Source organism: Vigna radiata, unplaced genomic scaffold, assembly GCF_000741045.1.
Source record: "Vigna radiata var. radiata cultivar VC1973A unplaced genomic scaffold, Vradiata_ver6 scaffold_339, whole genome shotgun sequence".
NCBI lineage: Eukaryota > Viridiplantae > Streptophyta > Magnoliopsida > Fabales > Fabaceae > Vigna > Vigna radiata.
In genome coordinates, this window is record NW_014541819.1 from 202,770 (window position 1) to 219,717 (window position 16,948).

The 16,948-nt window shown below is 35.7% G+C and overlaps 1 protein-coding gene across 1 annotated transcript; it reads left to right on the forward strand.

The window, feature by feature from the left end:
• The first annotated feature begins 1,947 nt into the window (after nt 1-1,947).
• On the forward strand, nt 1,948-3,736 carry LOC106778393 (transcription factor bHLH30-like). Its single transcript, XM_014666352.2, has 2 exons — nt 1,948-2,696; nt 2,989-3,736. The coding sequence occupies exons 1-2, from the start codon at nt 2,466-2,468 to the stop codon at nt 3,457-3,459; spliced, it is 702 nt and encodes a 233-aa protein (XP_014521838.1). The 5' UTR covers nt 1,948-2,465; the 3' UTR covers nt 3,460-3,736.
• Nucleotides 3,737-16,948: the final 13,212 nt, after the last annotated feature.

Below are 16,948 nucleotides of genomic sequence, written 5' to 3' on the forward strand. Positions count from 1 at the left end.
AAAACAATAAAAAATATTAAATTTTAAGATTAAAAATGGTTTTGATCTTTTAATTTTTAACTTTCAAAGCAAAAATTGAAATTAATCTCCAAACTTTGAACTCATTGTTCCATCGTGAAATTAATTTTTTTAACTAAAATAAATTAATTAAGTTTATTTAATATTTCAAACATATTTTTTAATTAATATTTAAATAAAAATGTGTTAGATAATATAAAAAATTAAAATTCTATTATGAAATGTTTTTAAAATATAAAAACACCTAATAAAATTTAATTAAAAAATATAAATTTATGTATTTTTAAAAGTAGAATACTAAATTGAATTAAAATTTTAAAAAGTAACTAATTCTAAATTTTACTCAAAATTAAGTCACACCAAAAATATATTCAAGTGTAAACTTTTAAAATTTAAACAGCAATTATTAATTTTTGAAATAGAGAGATGAAAAACATGTTTTAGGAAAATTGGAAGGAAATAAAACATATCTAAGTGATTAATAAATTAGGTGAGGATATATAGCTTAGGTGTGTATGATGTGGCCTCTGCAGGCTGCTGGTTGGGGGATGCCATCTAAAGTCTCATCTGCTCCTTGCAGCCGGAGCACTGACATGGGATGTTGATCTTTCCTTCTCCATTGTTACCCTTGGTGGGGCCCACCCGACATATTCACATGCATAATGTTACTGATTGATACATTCATACATAATTCATATTCATATTCTTTTTATCTATTTACTGTCACAAAAAGTAACCTAAACTGCTATACTAGCTACAAGGAAGGAATGTAGTAAGGTAAACCAATAGGTGGAGGAAGAAAGAATATGCATGTCAGTGAATAATGGAGTGTCTCAATAATTAATGTGTCCATCCAACTTTATATATTGTCTACTGTGACCTAATTAGGGCATGAGGGAAGGTATATATTAATGGCAAAACTCACAACATTTTTAAGCATATATAATATATTCCTTATCCACCTCTTGTAGAATACAAGAAAACTTTGTTTCTGTTATGTCAAGCGAGGTTTAATTAAGAATATCTATATTAATTTTCTGTTACTTATTTGAAGAGGTTAACATATTCAAGCAACCAGATAAGATGGAAAAAATAGAAAGGAAACTATAGATAGATAATTATAGATGTGATGAGTAACATAACATATAAAGTAGAATGAGATAGATAAACCACGTAGGTGATTATAATTATTCTCTTCTAAAAGATATATCGGTAAGTATTATTACACATGCGCAAGAAATGAAACTATTACGACAAAACAAGAAGCTACAAACCTATGGAAAAACATTTTAAGTATGAAACAAAAAGTAAAGAAGTAACAAGAGCTAAGAAATCATGATGGTTATACGAGGTTTTAAAAGTGATTATTCTAAAGATTATGTTAATAAAGGATATAGGAATTAATGTTAAGAGGGACAATGGTGCACAAAGAGTATAGAGAATACAGAAGAAGTGATCAAATCCAAGAAGTAAAAGAGGTTGTTGTCGGATAAGCACATCGCTGTCTGGTTTTTGATTCCCTTGAGAAATTGGTGTCGGCGCCGGCTGCAGTAGTATACGTATGAGAGTATTAAGTAACAGTTGTTTTCCCCTTTGAAAATGATTGCATACCCTTCTTTTCCTTTTTCCACCAAACACCACCATTATTTCCACCCTTCAACCCTCACCAACATATTACCACATTTCTCCTCTCACTATCCCTTTCTCCCCACTTTTTCCAACATTATAGTAGTAATCAACTCTTCTATTTCTTCTTATTTCCTTACCCTTTTATTCCCCTTTTCTATTAACTCCTCCTTCCACATGCATCATTAATATATACATACATAACCATCCATAAACTTTTAAGACAAACATTGATTTTTACCGTATACACATATTAGGATGCAGAAGGTGTGAAAGCACAGGCTAGGACGAAAACTACAGTGAAATTGATTTGAAAGGCATAGAAAAAGCCAGGAGTTTTGAAAATTCATCGTCTGAAAAAAAAAAGAGAAAATAAGTGATTTAATTTCTGAAGAAAGTGTCTCCCGTTGTAGACAAATGTACAGGCACTAATTTATTCTCTGGTCTCTCAAAGGTCACGATCTTTCTCACTTCTCATTCCCATTCCTTCTTCTACCTCGGGCAGCACAACACACTATATTTTATTTATTTATTTAGCAACAAAATAAAAATGTACCATTGTGTTTCTTTGGTAGGATCCCATTCTTCCACAACAGTTCAAACTTTGCTCCCTCATTCCTCACCCAACTGCCTCTCATGTACACAATACGTACACACTAATTTCTACCTAAAAAGCTGCCCAACAATACACCGTATACCTAAACCACCACAACGACAACGGACACTTCACACATCATCGTTACATCACCCTCTCCCCACTCCTTAAACCTCTTCATTCTCCACACACCAACAACATTCTTCGTTACAACACACAAAAAAACATGCTTCCCTTTCGGAGATTCTACGGCTTCCAGAGTTGGCTAGACCGCGACTCCACCCACGTCCCCAACACTTTCATTAAACGGTCAGTGGAGTTCGACGGCACCAGATCAAAAGCCGACCGCAAATCAACGGAAGCATGCAAGAGTCACAGGGAAGCCGAGAGGAGACGCAGGCAGAGAATCAACTCTCACCTATCCACCTTACGATCCCTCCTTCCTAACGCCGCCAAGGTTATCTACAAAAAAAATATGTTCATTAATTATTATACAACAACGAAACTCACTCACACGTACAAGAATTTCCAAAATAAAACTTTTACAAAATATGCTTAGTAATTAATTTGTATAACTTTTTTTATATATCTTATCATTCTTTGTGTATAACTCTTATTTTAACTTGTGGGAAAATTTATATATATATATTTCATTATAAACGAACGCCCTTCTGAAAAACTGTTCAGTTGGTGTGAATTTAGTTTCTGCATGGTTGGAGGGTAATGTAGTAAATTCTGACTCTTTTTAGTCCGATAAAGCATCGTTGCTAGCGGAAGTTGTTGAGCACGTGAAACGGTTAAAGAAGCAGGCCGATGAAGTGGCGTGCGGGGACGGCGGCGAACCGGGTGCGGTTCGGTCTGAGGCGTGGCCGCTTCCTGGGGAGTGCGACGAGGCGACGGTGAGGTGGTGCGAGGGGGAGACGAATAGGGTGAAGGCGACGGTGTGCTGTGAGGACCGGGCCGGTCTGAACCGCGACGTGACACGGGCAATCCGGTCGGTTCAGGCAAAGCCGGTTCGCGCGGAAATGATGACGGTTGGGGGAAGGACGAAGAGTGTGGTGGTGGTGGAGTGGGGTGAAGAGGAGGTGGAGGTTGTGGCGCTGGAACGGGCTTTGAACGCCGTGGTGGAGAATCGGGCTTTGGTGGGCTTTGGAATGGGCCCTGTTGTTTTGGGCCAGAAACGGGGTAGGGATTGTTGCGGTTCGCCTACTTCTTCTTGAGAGGAATGGGAAACTCGGCTAGCACGTAATTAGTTTTGTTTTATTTTTTTATTTGGCATAAGAAATATTTAGATTTTAGTTATTTTTCTGGTTGGAGATGCCATTTTTATTTTATATAGGTAGATGATGTTTTGGTCTGTATTAGAATCTATAATTTATACTTATAATAATATAATTTATAAAACTAATAGAATAACATGGTAGTGTAAAGAAAGTACTATTAGCATCAATGACTAATCTCATTCTTCTTATGTAGGCTTCCTATACAATGTAAGTTAACCACACTTTCCATTCTCTCTCTCTTTCGGGCATTTTTTTACTATCAAATGTACCAATAAATGAAGATTGTTTAATTATAATTTTGAATAAGTTATAATAGTAAGTGATTATTTAACTTTTCAGTATTAATTTAGCTGGGATCTCATAATTCTTAATAATGCTTTTACATGGATAGTCTTTAGAGAGAGAAATAAAATAAAATCTCATTATTTTGGGTTTTAAAATTTAAAAGATGCAAAAAATACATGGCAATGTGATGCTTTTAGTCCGTGATTAAATAAAGAGATTATTTTAGTTTCTCATTTTTAAAATTGTTAAATGGGAGAAACTGAAATAATTTCCAGGATTTTTTTTAATTTGGAAACTAAAATGTTTACTTTATATCTAAGATAATAAAAGCATAATTTAATGATAATTCTTAGGCCATTTGTATGTGTTTTCGGATTGTTTGATGGTTCTAGTTTCTAATGAAGAGACTATTAGGTCGCTTTTATTTGTCTTTGGTTACATACATTTATATTGCATGTATTTTGTAATTAATTATTCTTTATGAAGGTCGTGTATAGAATACAACTTAGTCATAAGAATTTATCTTTTATTAGGGGTTTTGTAGATTAGTTGGTTATTTGAAGATAAAATTGGTAAGTTTTTAATCTTTTATTGAATATGATACCATATAAATTAATAATTAATTTCATTCACTGGTATATAAAATTGTGTACAATGTCGAATATTTTGGACTTTTAACGTTGAATTCGTGAATGATATCATATTAGGAGATGATAAATTGATGTCGAATTTTTTAAAATTCGACGTTAAATTAACGTTGAATTTTTTCAATATGCGATGTTAACTTAACGTCGAATTTTGTTAATATACAACGTTAATCAATTTTTTTTTTAATTTTTTTAATTAATTGTGATCTTATTTTATAACCCTACTGTCGAGAATATCTATATCACTCTAGTTTTTTATGATGACAACACATTGCTTAATAACACGCATATGTTGTTGTTGTATTACATGTTCTTATGCTGATTGATTGATATATCTGTTAAACATGTTTATATGTTGGATTGATGTGTGAATGCATATATATTAAGCTTGTACTTGTTACCTCTTTTCTGGATGCATTGCACATGTTTTAAAGCATGAAAACCACAAGCACTTTTATGAACTTATAATTGTGTGAAAAAGCAGTAGTACAGTCGACTCCATTATTAATAGATTCGACTATGCTAAAATCATTGTACAGATATTGAGAATCAGTGCTTTGTGAGATTTTGAGAAGGAAAGAATTTCAAAATGTTTTTACATGTCGAAGTTGACTATGTCCGCCACATATTCGACTGTATTAGTTATCTGTTTTGGAATTTTGTTATGCTTTTACACTATAACGACTATATTTTCAAAAGTTAGTTGAGCATTGATTGATTGATCAACTGTATTAAATGACTTTTTATTTTGGTTGACTGCATGCTACCAGTTTGACTGAACTGTTATAAATGTCATAACTCAGTCGAATAAATTTGTAGCATATTCGACTAAGAGACTGCCTGTTAAACAGAAAACTATAAATAGTATGAATACAAATCTGTTTAGAGACTTTTGATGATCTGACAATATCATTTCTATTTCAGATTGATATCTCTAGCTTTGAGAGCTCCAAGAATTCTCCAAGAAGACAGTGGTGAACTTTCTTGAAAGAGATTCAAAAGGGAGACTGACTGCGCACACATTGCTTGATCATATTCTGCACAGTGAAGGTGTTTCTGTTTCATCAAGATTTGGGCTTGGCATCCTTGAAGACTGCTGTATTGGACCTGTTGTGATTACAGGGGATAGACCAGTGGAGTCTAGTTCATTTTGAGGATTATTCAAAGTGGTGGTTGGTAGATTGCAGGAGAGGGGACATCTTGTTGCAAGTCTTGCTGTTTTTTTGTTGCCTATATTTTGGTTAAGGGTTAGAGAGGAGATTTATATTTTTGACGTGGAGGTCTTCTATAAATTTCTTGTTGTAAAAACCGCAACCATTATAGTGCATTTGCTTCCTGGGTTGGAAGGACATTGGATGTAGGCATTGTTGGCCGAACTAGTATAAAAACCACTGTTTGATTTTCTCTATCCCTGCACTTTTACTTTACAGTCGACTTTACTTCTAGCGGAGTAAACTACGTTTTTTTGCTGCATACAAATTTTCATTACTTGCATTTCAAGAAAGTTTGAAAAGTTTAATAGTTTGTTTTCAAGATTGCGAAAAGATTTTGTTTTTGATAAACCACCAATTCACCCCCTTGTTGGTGTAAAGAGAAGCCTACCTGTTTTCCAACAGTTGGTATCAGAGCTGGTTTTCATAAGATATTTGAAAAACTAGTCGACTTTATTTTTCTTTGATTCGACTATAAACCTGGGGATGACTTCTGTTTCGCATTCTACAAGGATTTATGATTTCAAAATTGATTTTGTATCTGCACCCTACAATAAGAAGTCAAAGTCCGTAACTAATGGTGTCTATGAATCCTTTGAAACAGGAAACTTGCAACACAAGGCAACTCAAGATGGAGAACCATGTCCAGAAACGTAAAGATCAATTTTGTTAAATAACAGATTCAGAAGGTTTCTGATAAAGAAGGACAAACAACGTTATCCAATTGATATCAAGAAGGCCATGAATAAAGAAGAGTTGATTATGATGGCAAAATCCAGAATTCTCAAAGCTGATCTGAAACAACTGTCCAAAAGTTCTACGTGGTATCATGACAGTGGCTGCTTGAGACACATGATTGAAGACCCCACAAAGTTCTCAGATGTCTCCTACAAAGGTACTGGTCACGTCAATTATGGTGATAATAACAAAGGGAGAATCTTCAACATAGGTAAAATAAAAACTCCTTCCTCCTATGAAATTAAAAATGTCTTATTTGTTGAAGGGTTAAAACACAATCTACTTAGCATCAGTCAACTGTGCGACAAAGGTCTAAAGATCACATTTGTGCCCAAATACTGTCTGATCAGCAATGGGACAACAGATGAGTTACTACTGGTGGGAAAAAGATTGAACAACATCTATGTAATCGACTTCATAAACAACTCATTCGATTCTATTGTGTTTCTGATGACTAAAGAAGAAGATGCTTGGTTATGGCACAAGAGACTCGCTCACATCAGTATGAATCAACTAAACAAACTGGTCTCCAAGAACTTGGTAAATGGTTTGTCCAAAATTCGCTATACTGCAGACAAATTATGTGATGCATGCCAAAAGGGGAAGCAGACCAAACAACCTTTCAAGAGTAAAAGAGAGATGTCAACCAGGAAACTTCTGCAATTACTCCACATGGACCTGTTTGGACCATCAAGAACAAAAAAGTCTCGGAGGAAATTCATATGGACTAGTCACTATTGATGACTACTCACGGTACACTTAGACCTACTTCATTGCAGCAAAAAATGACACACGCAAAGTTTTCAAATGCTTTGTTGCTGCTGTTCAAAATGAGATGGATCTCAAAATTAAGGCTATCAAAAGTGATCACGGAGGAGAATTCCAAAACAAAGACTTTGATGATTATTTAGCTGAAATGGGAATTACTCATAACTTCTCAACACCTAGAACTCCTCAGCAAAATAAAGTTGTGGAAAGGAAAAATATTTTTGGGCAGACGTTGTAAGTACTGCATGTTATGTACTGAACAAAACTATCATAAGATCAATATTAAAGCTGACTCCTTATGAATTGCTGAGAGGAAGAAAGCCAAGCATTTCATATTTAAGAATCTTTGGAAGCAAATGTTTTGTGTTGAATAACAGCAAAAAGAACCTTGGCAAGTTTGACTCTAAAGCAGATGAAGCTATCTTCATAGGGTATTCCTTAAACAACAAAGCTTACCGGGTATACAACAAAAAGGACTATGAATGTTGAGGAATCTATTCATGTTGCATTTGATGAGTTCATCATGGCTCCTAATTGTTCCAAACAAGTCAAGGACTTAGCTGAAGAAGATGAAAATTCAGTTGGAAGTGAAGAAATGCTTGAAGAATCCACTACAAGGAAAACGATAATGAACAAGTCAACTCTCCAAGACCAGAATCAACTAAAGAGTGGAAAGTACCAAGGAATGTTTCTACTGACAATATTATTGGTGACATCTCAAGAGGAGTATCCACAAGAAGGCAATTAATTCAATTCTGCATGAATGTTGCCTATGTATACAAAATTGAGCCAAATAAGGTAGAAGAGGCACTAAATGATGAAAACTGGATGATGGCAATGCAAGAAGAGTTGAACCAATGCAGGAGAAATAATGTATGGGAATTTATAAATAGTCTGTTAAATAGAAAACTATAAATAGTCTGAACACGAATCTGTTCAGAGACTTTTGATGATATGACAATTTCATTTCTGTTTCAGATTGATATCTCTAGTTTTGAGAGCTCCAAGAATTCTCCAAGAAGACGATGGTGATCTTTCTTGAAAGAGATTCAAAAGGGAGACTGACTACACACACATTGCTTGATCATATTCTGCACAGTGAAGGTGTTTCTGTTTGATCAAGATTTTGGCTTGGCATCCTTGAAGACTGCTGTATTGGACTTGTTGTGATTACAGGGGATAGACTCGTGGAGTCTGGTTCACTTTGAGGATTGTTCAAAGTGGTGGTTGGCAGATTGAAGGAGAGGGGACATCTTGCTACAAGTCTTGCTATTTTTTTTGTTGCCTATATTTTGGTTAAGGGTTAGAGAGGAGATTTATATTTTTGACGTGGAGGTCTTCTATAAATTCCTTGTTGTAAAAACCGCAACCATTATAGTGCATTTGCTTCCTGGGTTGGAAGGACATTGGAAGTAGGCATTGTTGGCCGAACCAGTATAAAAACCAGTGTTTGATTTTCTCTATCCCTGCACTTTTACTTTACCGTTGAATTTACTTCTAGCGTAGTCAACTACGTTTTTCCGCTGCATACAATTTTTCATTACTTGCATTTCAAGAAAGTTTGAAAAGTTTAATGTTACCAATAAGGAGTATTGGTAAAAACTGAAGATGTGTTTTGATGATGCTGCAACTTATAGATTTTGGATGTAGTAGGAAAATATTTAAAAAGCAACTTGTAGATTTTGAATGTAGTAGGAAAATGTTAAACATTGTAATTTTTACTGGTATAATCGATTATGGTCAAGCTATAATCGATTATCACATGTTTTTGTACTAGAATAACATATAATCGATTATCACTTTTTGAAAACTCTGTAACGGACTTGAATAATCGATTATCACTTACAATAATCGATTATTCATGGCAGTTGGGAGCTGACCTTTGGCATTCAGTGTACTTGGCTATATATTTGGATTTTGGAGAATTCAGAAATTAACTTTTGTGAACTGAGAAAGCTTAGAACACTGTGTTGTCAGAGGAACGTTCTTGAGAGCTTTTGTTCATTTTGTTTCCTTGCCTGGTCTTGTGAAAGGAGAGGCTTACGTATCGTGTGTCGATAGTCGAAGCGGACTCTCTTCAAGTTGGCAAGGTTCTCTACCTGGTCTTGTGNAAGGAGAAGCTTGCGAATCGTTGGTCGATTGTCGGAGCGGTGCTCTTCAAGTTGGTAGAGTGGTTCTTTTCATTTTAATTCTATTCATTTGATTGTAATCTATTAAACCATTTTTAGTGGAACTGTTAATCACTATTTATAGTGATTAACAACTGGACGTAGCTAAAGTGCGTCTAGGAGCTCCTTGTGCCATCTCCTCTGTATTTTGAGTAGATGCCTCTTGTGAGGGTTGTAAAAGTTCTTCAGGAGAGGGAAATAGCTCTCTGGATGGTCTTTTGGCTTTCTTTCCCCTCCTCTCACTTAGTCTTTCGAGAAGAGGTTGATTTTTCTTACTTCTAGTATGAATTACTTCCTGCATACACAAGAACCAAAAACCCTAAAAAGCACTTTTATAAAAATAAAAGCAAAAACAAATACAAACAAGTTGTTTACACCAAACGAGTCCCCGGCAACGGCGCCAAAAACTTGTTTACACACCCTGGCAAGTGTACCAGATTGTATAAAGTAATATTAGAACAGTAAATCAAAATATCGTTTCGCAAGGGACTCTGTGGCCTAAACATTCATGTGAATTAATCGCATATGACTTGAAAGAATAATAATTTGAGATTGTAATGCAAAGACAAAATTAAACATGCAAATGCAAAAGTTGAATCAATTGAGAGATAACAATATGAATGAATGAAGTTGTTGGGGCTTACGGTTTCATCCCCATCCACCCTCCTATATCTAGATTCCTATTATATTCCACTTTATTATCAATGTTCATGCAACTTTGTAAATTAATTTAAACCCGATCCCTTGGCGAAAAAAGCATATTACCATAATTACTAGTTTACTATCCCTAGTCTCCCTAACAATTACTAATGCATTAAGAACAGAAGCTTAAAGCAATTGACCGTTCTACTCCTATCCCTAGGTAGTATTGCATAATAAAGAGAATTCTTCTCAGTTTTGGTTTTCCCCCTACGTTCCTATATCGACAAAATCAAAGATCATGACATTGAATGAGTTAAACAATGCAAGCTTTAAAGTACAGAGAAGAAAACCCAAACTATTGATAATACAAGTATATGAATAAAATAGGAATTTTGATATAAGAGAGTTTCACAAAGATTACATTGTTCCCCAACAACAAAGGGTTTAGTTCACCATTGACATGGTGAAACTATATGGATTTAATGAAAAGAATGGAAGAATAAACCCTAGAATTGGTGAATTGGAGCTTCCGCACCCAAAAGCCGCCTCTAAGGAGTGTAGAAGGTATTCTGTCATCTTTCTCTGTCAAAATATTACCCTAGAATAGTTCTGAGGGTCTGCTTATAAGCTATGAAAAATTACAGAATTTTGGCCCAAGCCCAACTACAGCGCTCAGCGCTGGATTTCACCGCTCAGCGGTAGGTGTGGAACTCCTCTAGATCGCTCAGCGTTGACGCTCAAGCCTCCTGTCATATTGAATTGAAGTTCTCAGCGCTCAGCGGTTGATTCTGGCGCTCAACGGTGGCAACGATTCTTCATTCACCCCTCAGTGTTGGCGCTTAAGCATTCTGCCATATTGAAATCCACAATGCTGACGCTCAGCGCTGAAATTGGCACTGAGCGGTGAAAGCGATTCCTCTTTTGCACCTTTCTTCATCCTTTCTTGAGTTCAACTCCTTCCTACTTTACTTTCCATCCTTCAATTCTCATTAAATCTTGTCAAAACAATGTAAAACCAAGCATAATATCTTTGAAACCACCTTTGACTCTATGGTGACTTAACTTAATTTTTTTGCATGATTTTAAGCTCATTCTAAGTCATAAAGGGTGTGTTTTGATATCAATTTCAAGTATAAAAATAACGGTTTTTAGATCGTTATCATCAACCAAACAACAACAATAAAAAAGTTCAACAATAAAAAAAACAACAAATAAGTTCTTCAAAATGAAAACAAAAACTAACCTTCAAAAGATGGATTCATCGGAATAAAATGTTGTCACCCGTGAGAGAGAAATCAAAATGCGACTATGAAGGACAAGAGCACGAAAATAATCGGTCAAAACAAACGAAAATCATACATAAAGTAGTTAATTAACATGCATTTGTATCAAATAAAAGAAAGATTACCGTCATCAAAATTTCGTTCGAGAAAAGTTTGGAAAGAGAAGAAGGTATCACACGTTAAGATAAAGTAAATGAATTTTCAATTTGTCGCTCAATTTTTTATTAAACTCACTAGTCTTTTAATGTCTAAAGCAGGTGCATTCGATGTTTTATATCCTTTTACGTCGAATTACAATTATAAACGACGTTTAATAATTGCATTTATTTACAAAAATGTCACCAATCATTTTTAGCGTTGGCTATTTAGTGGTTGGATGTTGAACGCGTAACGTTATAGGTTTTTTTTACACTAGTGATTGGGTACCAAACGTTAATGTAAAATGAGATTTTTAGAGAAATTAATAACACTTTTATTTTAATAAGAAGGGATGTGATGAGTTGATATTTTATTGATTTCACTTAGTTTATTGTGCTAGAATTAATCAGGGAATTGTGCTTAATTGTCCGGTATTTTCCCATTTTTCCTAATTATGCTTAATTTGATCGGAAATTCTTATTTTAGTTAATTTGAATTTTCTGAATAATAAAATATATGTTGCAGCACAAGCACAAGCAACTCTGGAACAAGGACCGTGCCTCTCTTTTTAGCCCGTGTCATCCCATTTCTCCATATATAAACTTAAACGTTGCTTCCCAAGAAGATATCAAGGTGTCGACTATGCTCCCACAACAAAAACCACGTTTCAGCCAAAGGAATCAAAAAATAAAAAATATGACGACTACTACAAGGTGGGTCTCTATCCCTAGGGTCATGTGTCATCTTTTAAGGATGGGTGGGGTCCACCCAAAAACCCTAAAGTGCCAAGTGTCTTCCTACCAATTGGGCTCAACAACAAATTCCAAAAATTGGCCCACAATGTAAAAGTTTGTCTAAAAAAAACTAAACTTCTAAATTACAATTTTGATTAATTCTAAAATACTAAATTAAAATATAACTAATTCTAAATTGTCCATGTGGAGAGTCTTGAATTAATTTGTCTCCATCCCAATGCTCCAAAATATGTCTCCAAAATTTTCCCTGCAATTAAAAATGCAATTAATCAGCTCAAAAAATTCAAATTAACAAAAATAAGAATTTTCAATCAAATTAAGCATAATTAGGAAAAACAGGAAAGTACCGGACAATTATGCACAATTCCCTACTTAATTCTAGCACAATAAACTAAGTGAAATCAATAAAATATCGACTCATCAAAATAGACCACACTTAGTCTTTTGCACTCCTGGGCAAAATCAAGACGCAAAACATGGAACAGTTCAGAGGACATCAGGAAGGTGACACAGACTCAACAGACAGAAAACAAAGACTCAAAATGAAAGAAACAAACAGAATTACACAATTCTCAAGAAATATGGACGATGAAAGGAAGTGGACAGTATCCCACACAAAGTTAAGGAAGGCAGATACTCATGAATTTATCAAAGCAATTCCAAGCATGGCAAAATGATCAATCCGCTCAAGAGGTGAATCAAAAGCAACAGAACCTCACAGATGCACACTATCAGTGTTTCTCTCAAGTGTCTAAGGTAAACAATGTCAACTCAATGCACTCAAGAAAGCAAGCAACAAACAGACTTGACAAGCCTCTAATATCAACACTCAAATACATATGCATGTTCAAATCGAAAGGTCTTCTATTGATGTAATGGGGCCAAGGACAAGGGAGGATAAGTATGGATGAGAAGCTACAAACGAAAGGGAAATAGAGGAGCAATGGGGAACAAGTGTAAACACATTCAAACACACCCAAAACCTCTAATTCAATCCTCTTCTCGACTCCATTATTCACACATTTTTTTTATTTTTCTGTATTTTTCTATTTTCTTTTTCTTTTTCTCATCCTGTCTCTTTTTTCTTCTTTTTTTTGAACAAAACTGTAAGAGACAAGATGCACACATATATACAAAAACAAAACAAGAGGAACCAACTAGCCAATTCATCAGAATTCCCAAGGAGACCACACTTATTCTCAAAACAATTCCAAAGCTCCAAAATTCCCTAAGGTTAAGGTAAACATGGTTTTTCACTTAGGGCTAGTGTATAAGCTTCAAAACAAAGAAATGGGGAAAGCATAGGCTCAAAAGGGGTCATCAATGGATCAAAATAGGGTAGGCACATTTGGCTAGAAAGGCTAAACAACAAAACGCCTTTATCACTTTCAAACATGCATATCAATCAAGAATTATCAATAGAGTCAAGCCAAGGCATATGTGCATCAGTCAAGAGACATATCACACACGAGAAAGATCATCAAATGGCTCAAATCTCACACAGGTAATACGGTCACAATCAATTCAACTCTCAAACATCATGATCATCTTCCAAGTAAAGAAAAGCAAGGAATCCAACAAATCAGAGTATCAATGAAGTGAAGGAAAACTGACAACCTAATCACAATCCAGAATTAAGAGAAACATGCAAAATTGTACACAAGACAAAACAAAAACTACCTAAAAAATGAAAAATTTAACGCAGAAAACATAACTAACAAAGAAAAATTAGAATCTCCAACGAAAAATTTAACGCAAAAAACATAACTAACAAAGAAAAATCAGAATCTCCCCCAATAGACCACACTTAAACTACATAATGTCCTCAATGTGTCACAAGCATAAGATCAACAGTCAAAATAGTCAACAGATCATGGATAAGTGCAATACAAGTGGGGAAAAGAGGAGAAGGGAAAGAAGAAAACTCCCTTGATCATGGTGGCAGTTGCCAATTTTGCACTTTCAGGGAGATCTCTTCGAATATCGGATTCAGCAAGGAAGTCTTTAGGAAGAATTGCTTCAGTCTCCAAATTTGATCAAACAGGGAGATGTCCTCCACAGCTGGATCCAAGAAGCAGTGATTGTTGATGAGTGGCTTCAGCTGGTGCCTAATAATCTTCGAACTGTCATGTATGTTGGCACCCTTGTCTTCCACCATGGGTGTGTGTTGGTCAACTTCATGTTTACCTCTTGCAACATGGTTAGTGCAATGCGGCTCCAAAGAAATGATATGCAAAGGTATAACACCCAATCCCAGTGTAANAGGCTAAACCTCAGATAAACCCTCAAAACATGAATCATTGTCAAATTAAGAAGCAATATCAACAACAGAATCAGATTCATGTTCAGTGCATGGAGAATAAACATTCAGATAAGATGGCAAAAGTTGTTTCTCATCATGCAAAGAGTAGAAATAAAAAACATGCTCATCAACAATAGAATAATCAGCATACCTATCATCAGCAAAATCATCAACAACAGAGTCAATCTTAGGTATGTTTACCTCCACTTCGTTGAAGACTGGTGGAGTATTGGAAGGTGAAAGTGGTCTACCTATCTCAAAAGTGGTGCTCATATCTGCCTGGTCCTCCAATTCTTCATCAGTCTCCTCAAGTAGAAGAGTGGGGACATAGGAGTGTGGGAAAGTAGATGGCGCAGTAGTAAGATCATGACTCTGCTTCCCATCTCCTATGTGGATGGCACTGACATAATCTGGAAGCTGAACTTCTGGAATGATGATTCCCCTGAAACTTGAGACTGTTCCTCGGTGAGTTGAGTAGCCATCTTCCCCTTCTGATTAGTCAAACTCTGAATGGATGCTCTGGTCTCTTGCATGAACTCAATGTTCTGCATGGTCATCTACCTCAGTAACTCCTTCAATGTAGGCTCAGAAGTAGTGGAAGGATGAGGAGGTCCTTGGGCAGGCTGATAGGACTGCAACTGCTGTGGTTCCTGGACTGGGGAAGGCATACAAGCATTCTGGAATGGTGGTTCTTTATATTGATGCTGAGTAGGGCAGAATCTTTCCAAAAACAGATGCCTTGCCAATTGGTTTTGAATTTTGGAGGAAGACAATACGGCCAATACCTTGCTGCTTCGTGTAATGAGTACTCAAATGCCCTTAAGAACATGTTCTCATCTGAGACATCTGGAGGTTTCATTGAAGAGCATATGGTGTAAAACTCCTCCAAATGTCTATATGGGCATTCACCTGCACAACCATGAAACTTAGGCAGCCAATGTATCAGTCCATTGTTGAAAACACAACAAATATCCTCCTCATCAATTGGAAATGGCTCCCTAGGAGCACTCCCATGAGATGGAGGAGGAATGTAACACCCCTTACGGAGTGCCGCTAGAAAATAACAAAATCCGAAATTTACGCCATTTCTTTTTTAACTTAAAATTATCATCGCGGAAACAAAACCTCAAAGTTTAAACGTCTTACAATATAAAGTTCAAACATTACAATTATCAAAATCCATTGTTCAAAAAAACATAAAAAAAACTTTAAAACATGATAAAATTTCCCATCGCTATTGCCATAACTCTCGTCGTGCTACTCCATCCCTGCCTTATCTGCAACGCCATCTACTCCCGTACCAGTACGATCATCGCAGGTGGAACCACAACCACAAATAGAAAGGGTGAGTAACTAAGGACATAACATAACATATAATTTCAAAGACAACATCATAACATAAACTAAAAGAGTCATCACGTCACAACACATCTCAATATTCAACTCACAACTTAAATCATCACCACCTAGACTATCATAGTCATAACATTACAATACATCACAGTATTAAACTCACAACTCAAATCATTTACACAAGCTTATGTTGTTTCCTCGAATTTTGTCGTACCAAACTTGTTTCACAAAACAGGGTGATTCGAGCCACCTTCCATCGCAACTTCAGGCCTATCTCCCTGACACCTCAAGGAATTACGAGTAAAAACTTCAGTTAGGCGCACCCACCGAGCACTATACTCACACGAGCCGAAGTCATTGGGCGAGACATCCAACCCTCTCTAGTCCTCGTGCACGAGGATAGGGTGACACTCGAATCTCAGTCTCCGTAGAGAACTCAACACACTATCGTATCGCAATACGAACACCATCAGTTCGAAAAAAATTTTAAGGGAATGAAAGAACGCTTGCTCTCACAACTTTACCATTACAACCAATGCCATCATATATAAAGTCAACCAAATTCATTGACCAACAATAAAAAAACACAAATAATTAAATAACTTAATTTAATTATTTTATTTTTTTACTGACGCACCCCCATAAAAATACTAATTTTGTACCTTCATCAACTAGAACAACATTTCTAGTGCACCCCCACTTTTTACTAAATTCCTAACACCAAAGAAAACATCTAATTCCAATACACCCCTTTTTTACTCTAAACACACTCCCTTCTACATCTAACTTTTCAAGTGGACCCAAAGAACATTAATTTACATTTTCTCTCACTTCCAAAGTAGGTCCCACATGAAATCATCCATTTCTCACCAAACTCTCTCTTTCTCTCTCCCTTTTTATCATGGGTAGCGATACGTTGACAACGAATTTTTGCCAACGATTTGCCAACGCCACGCGTCATGATTCTATTTGTCATTTTTAATTTTTTTTTTCAACTAAAAAACTGATATGAAAAAGGTGTTTTTGTGGTATTCCGAAAACACCCTCAAGCATTTTAATCAGACTTTGCCCTTGGAATGCTTTATCTCTCTCCATTTTAGGTTTTCCATTTTCTCTGGGGAGCCCCCTCTACTAGA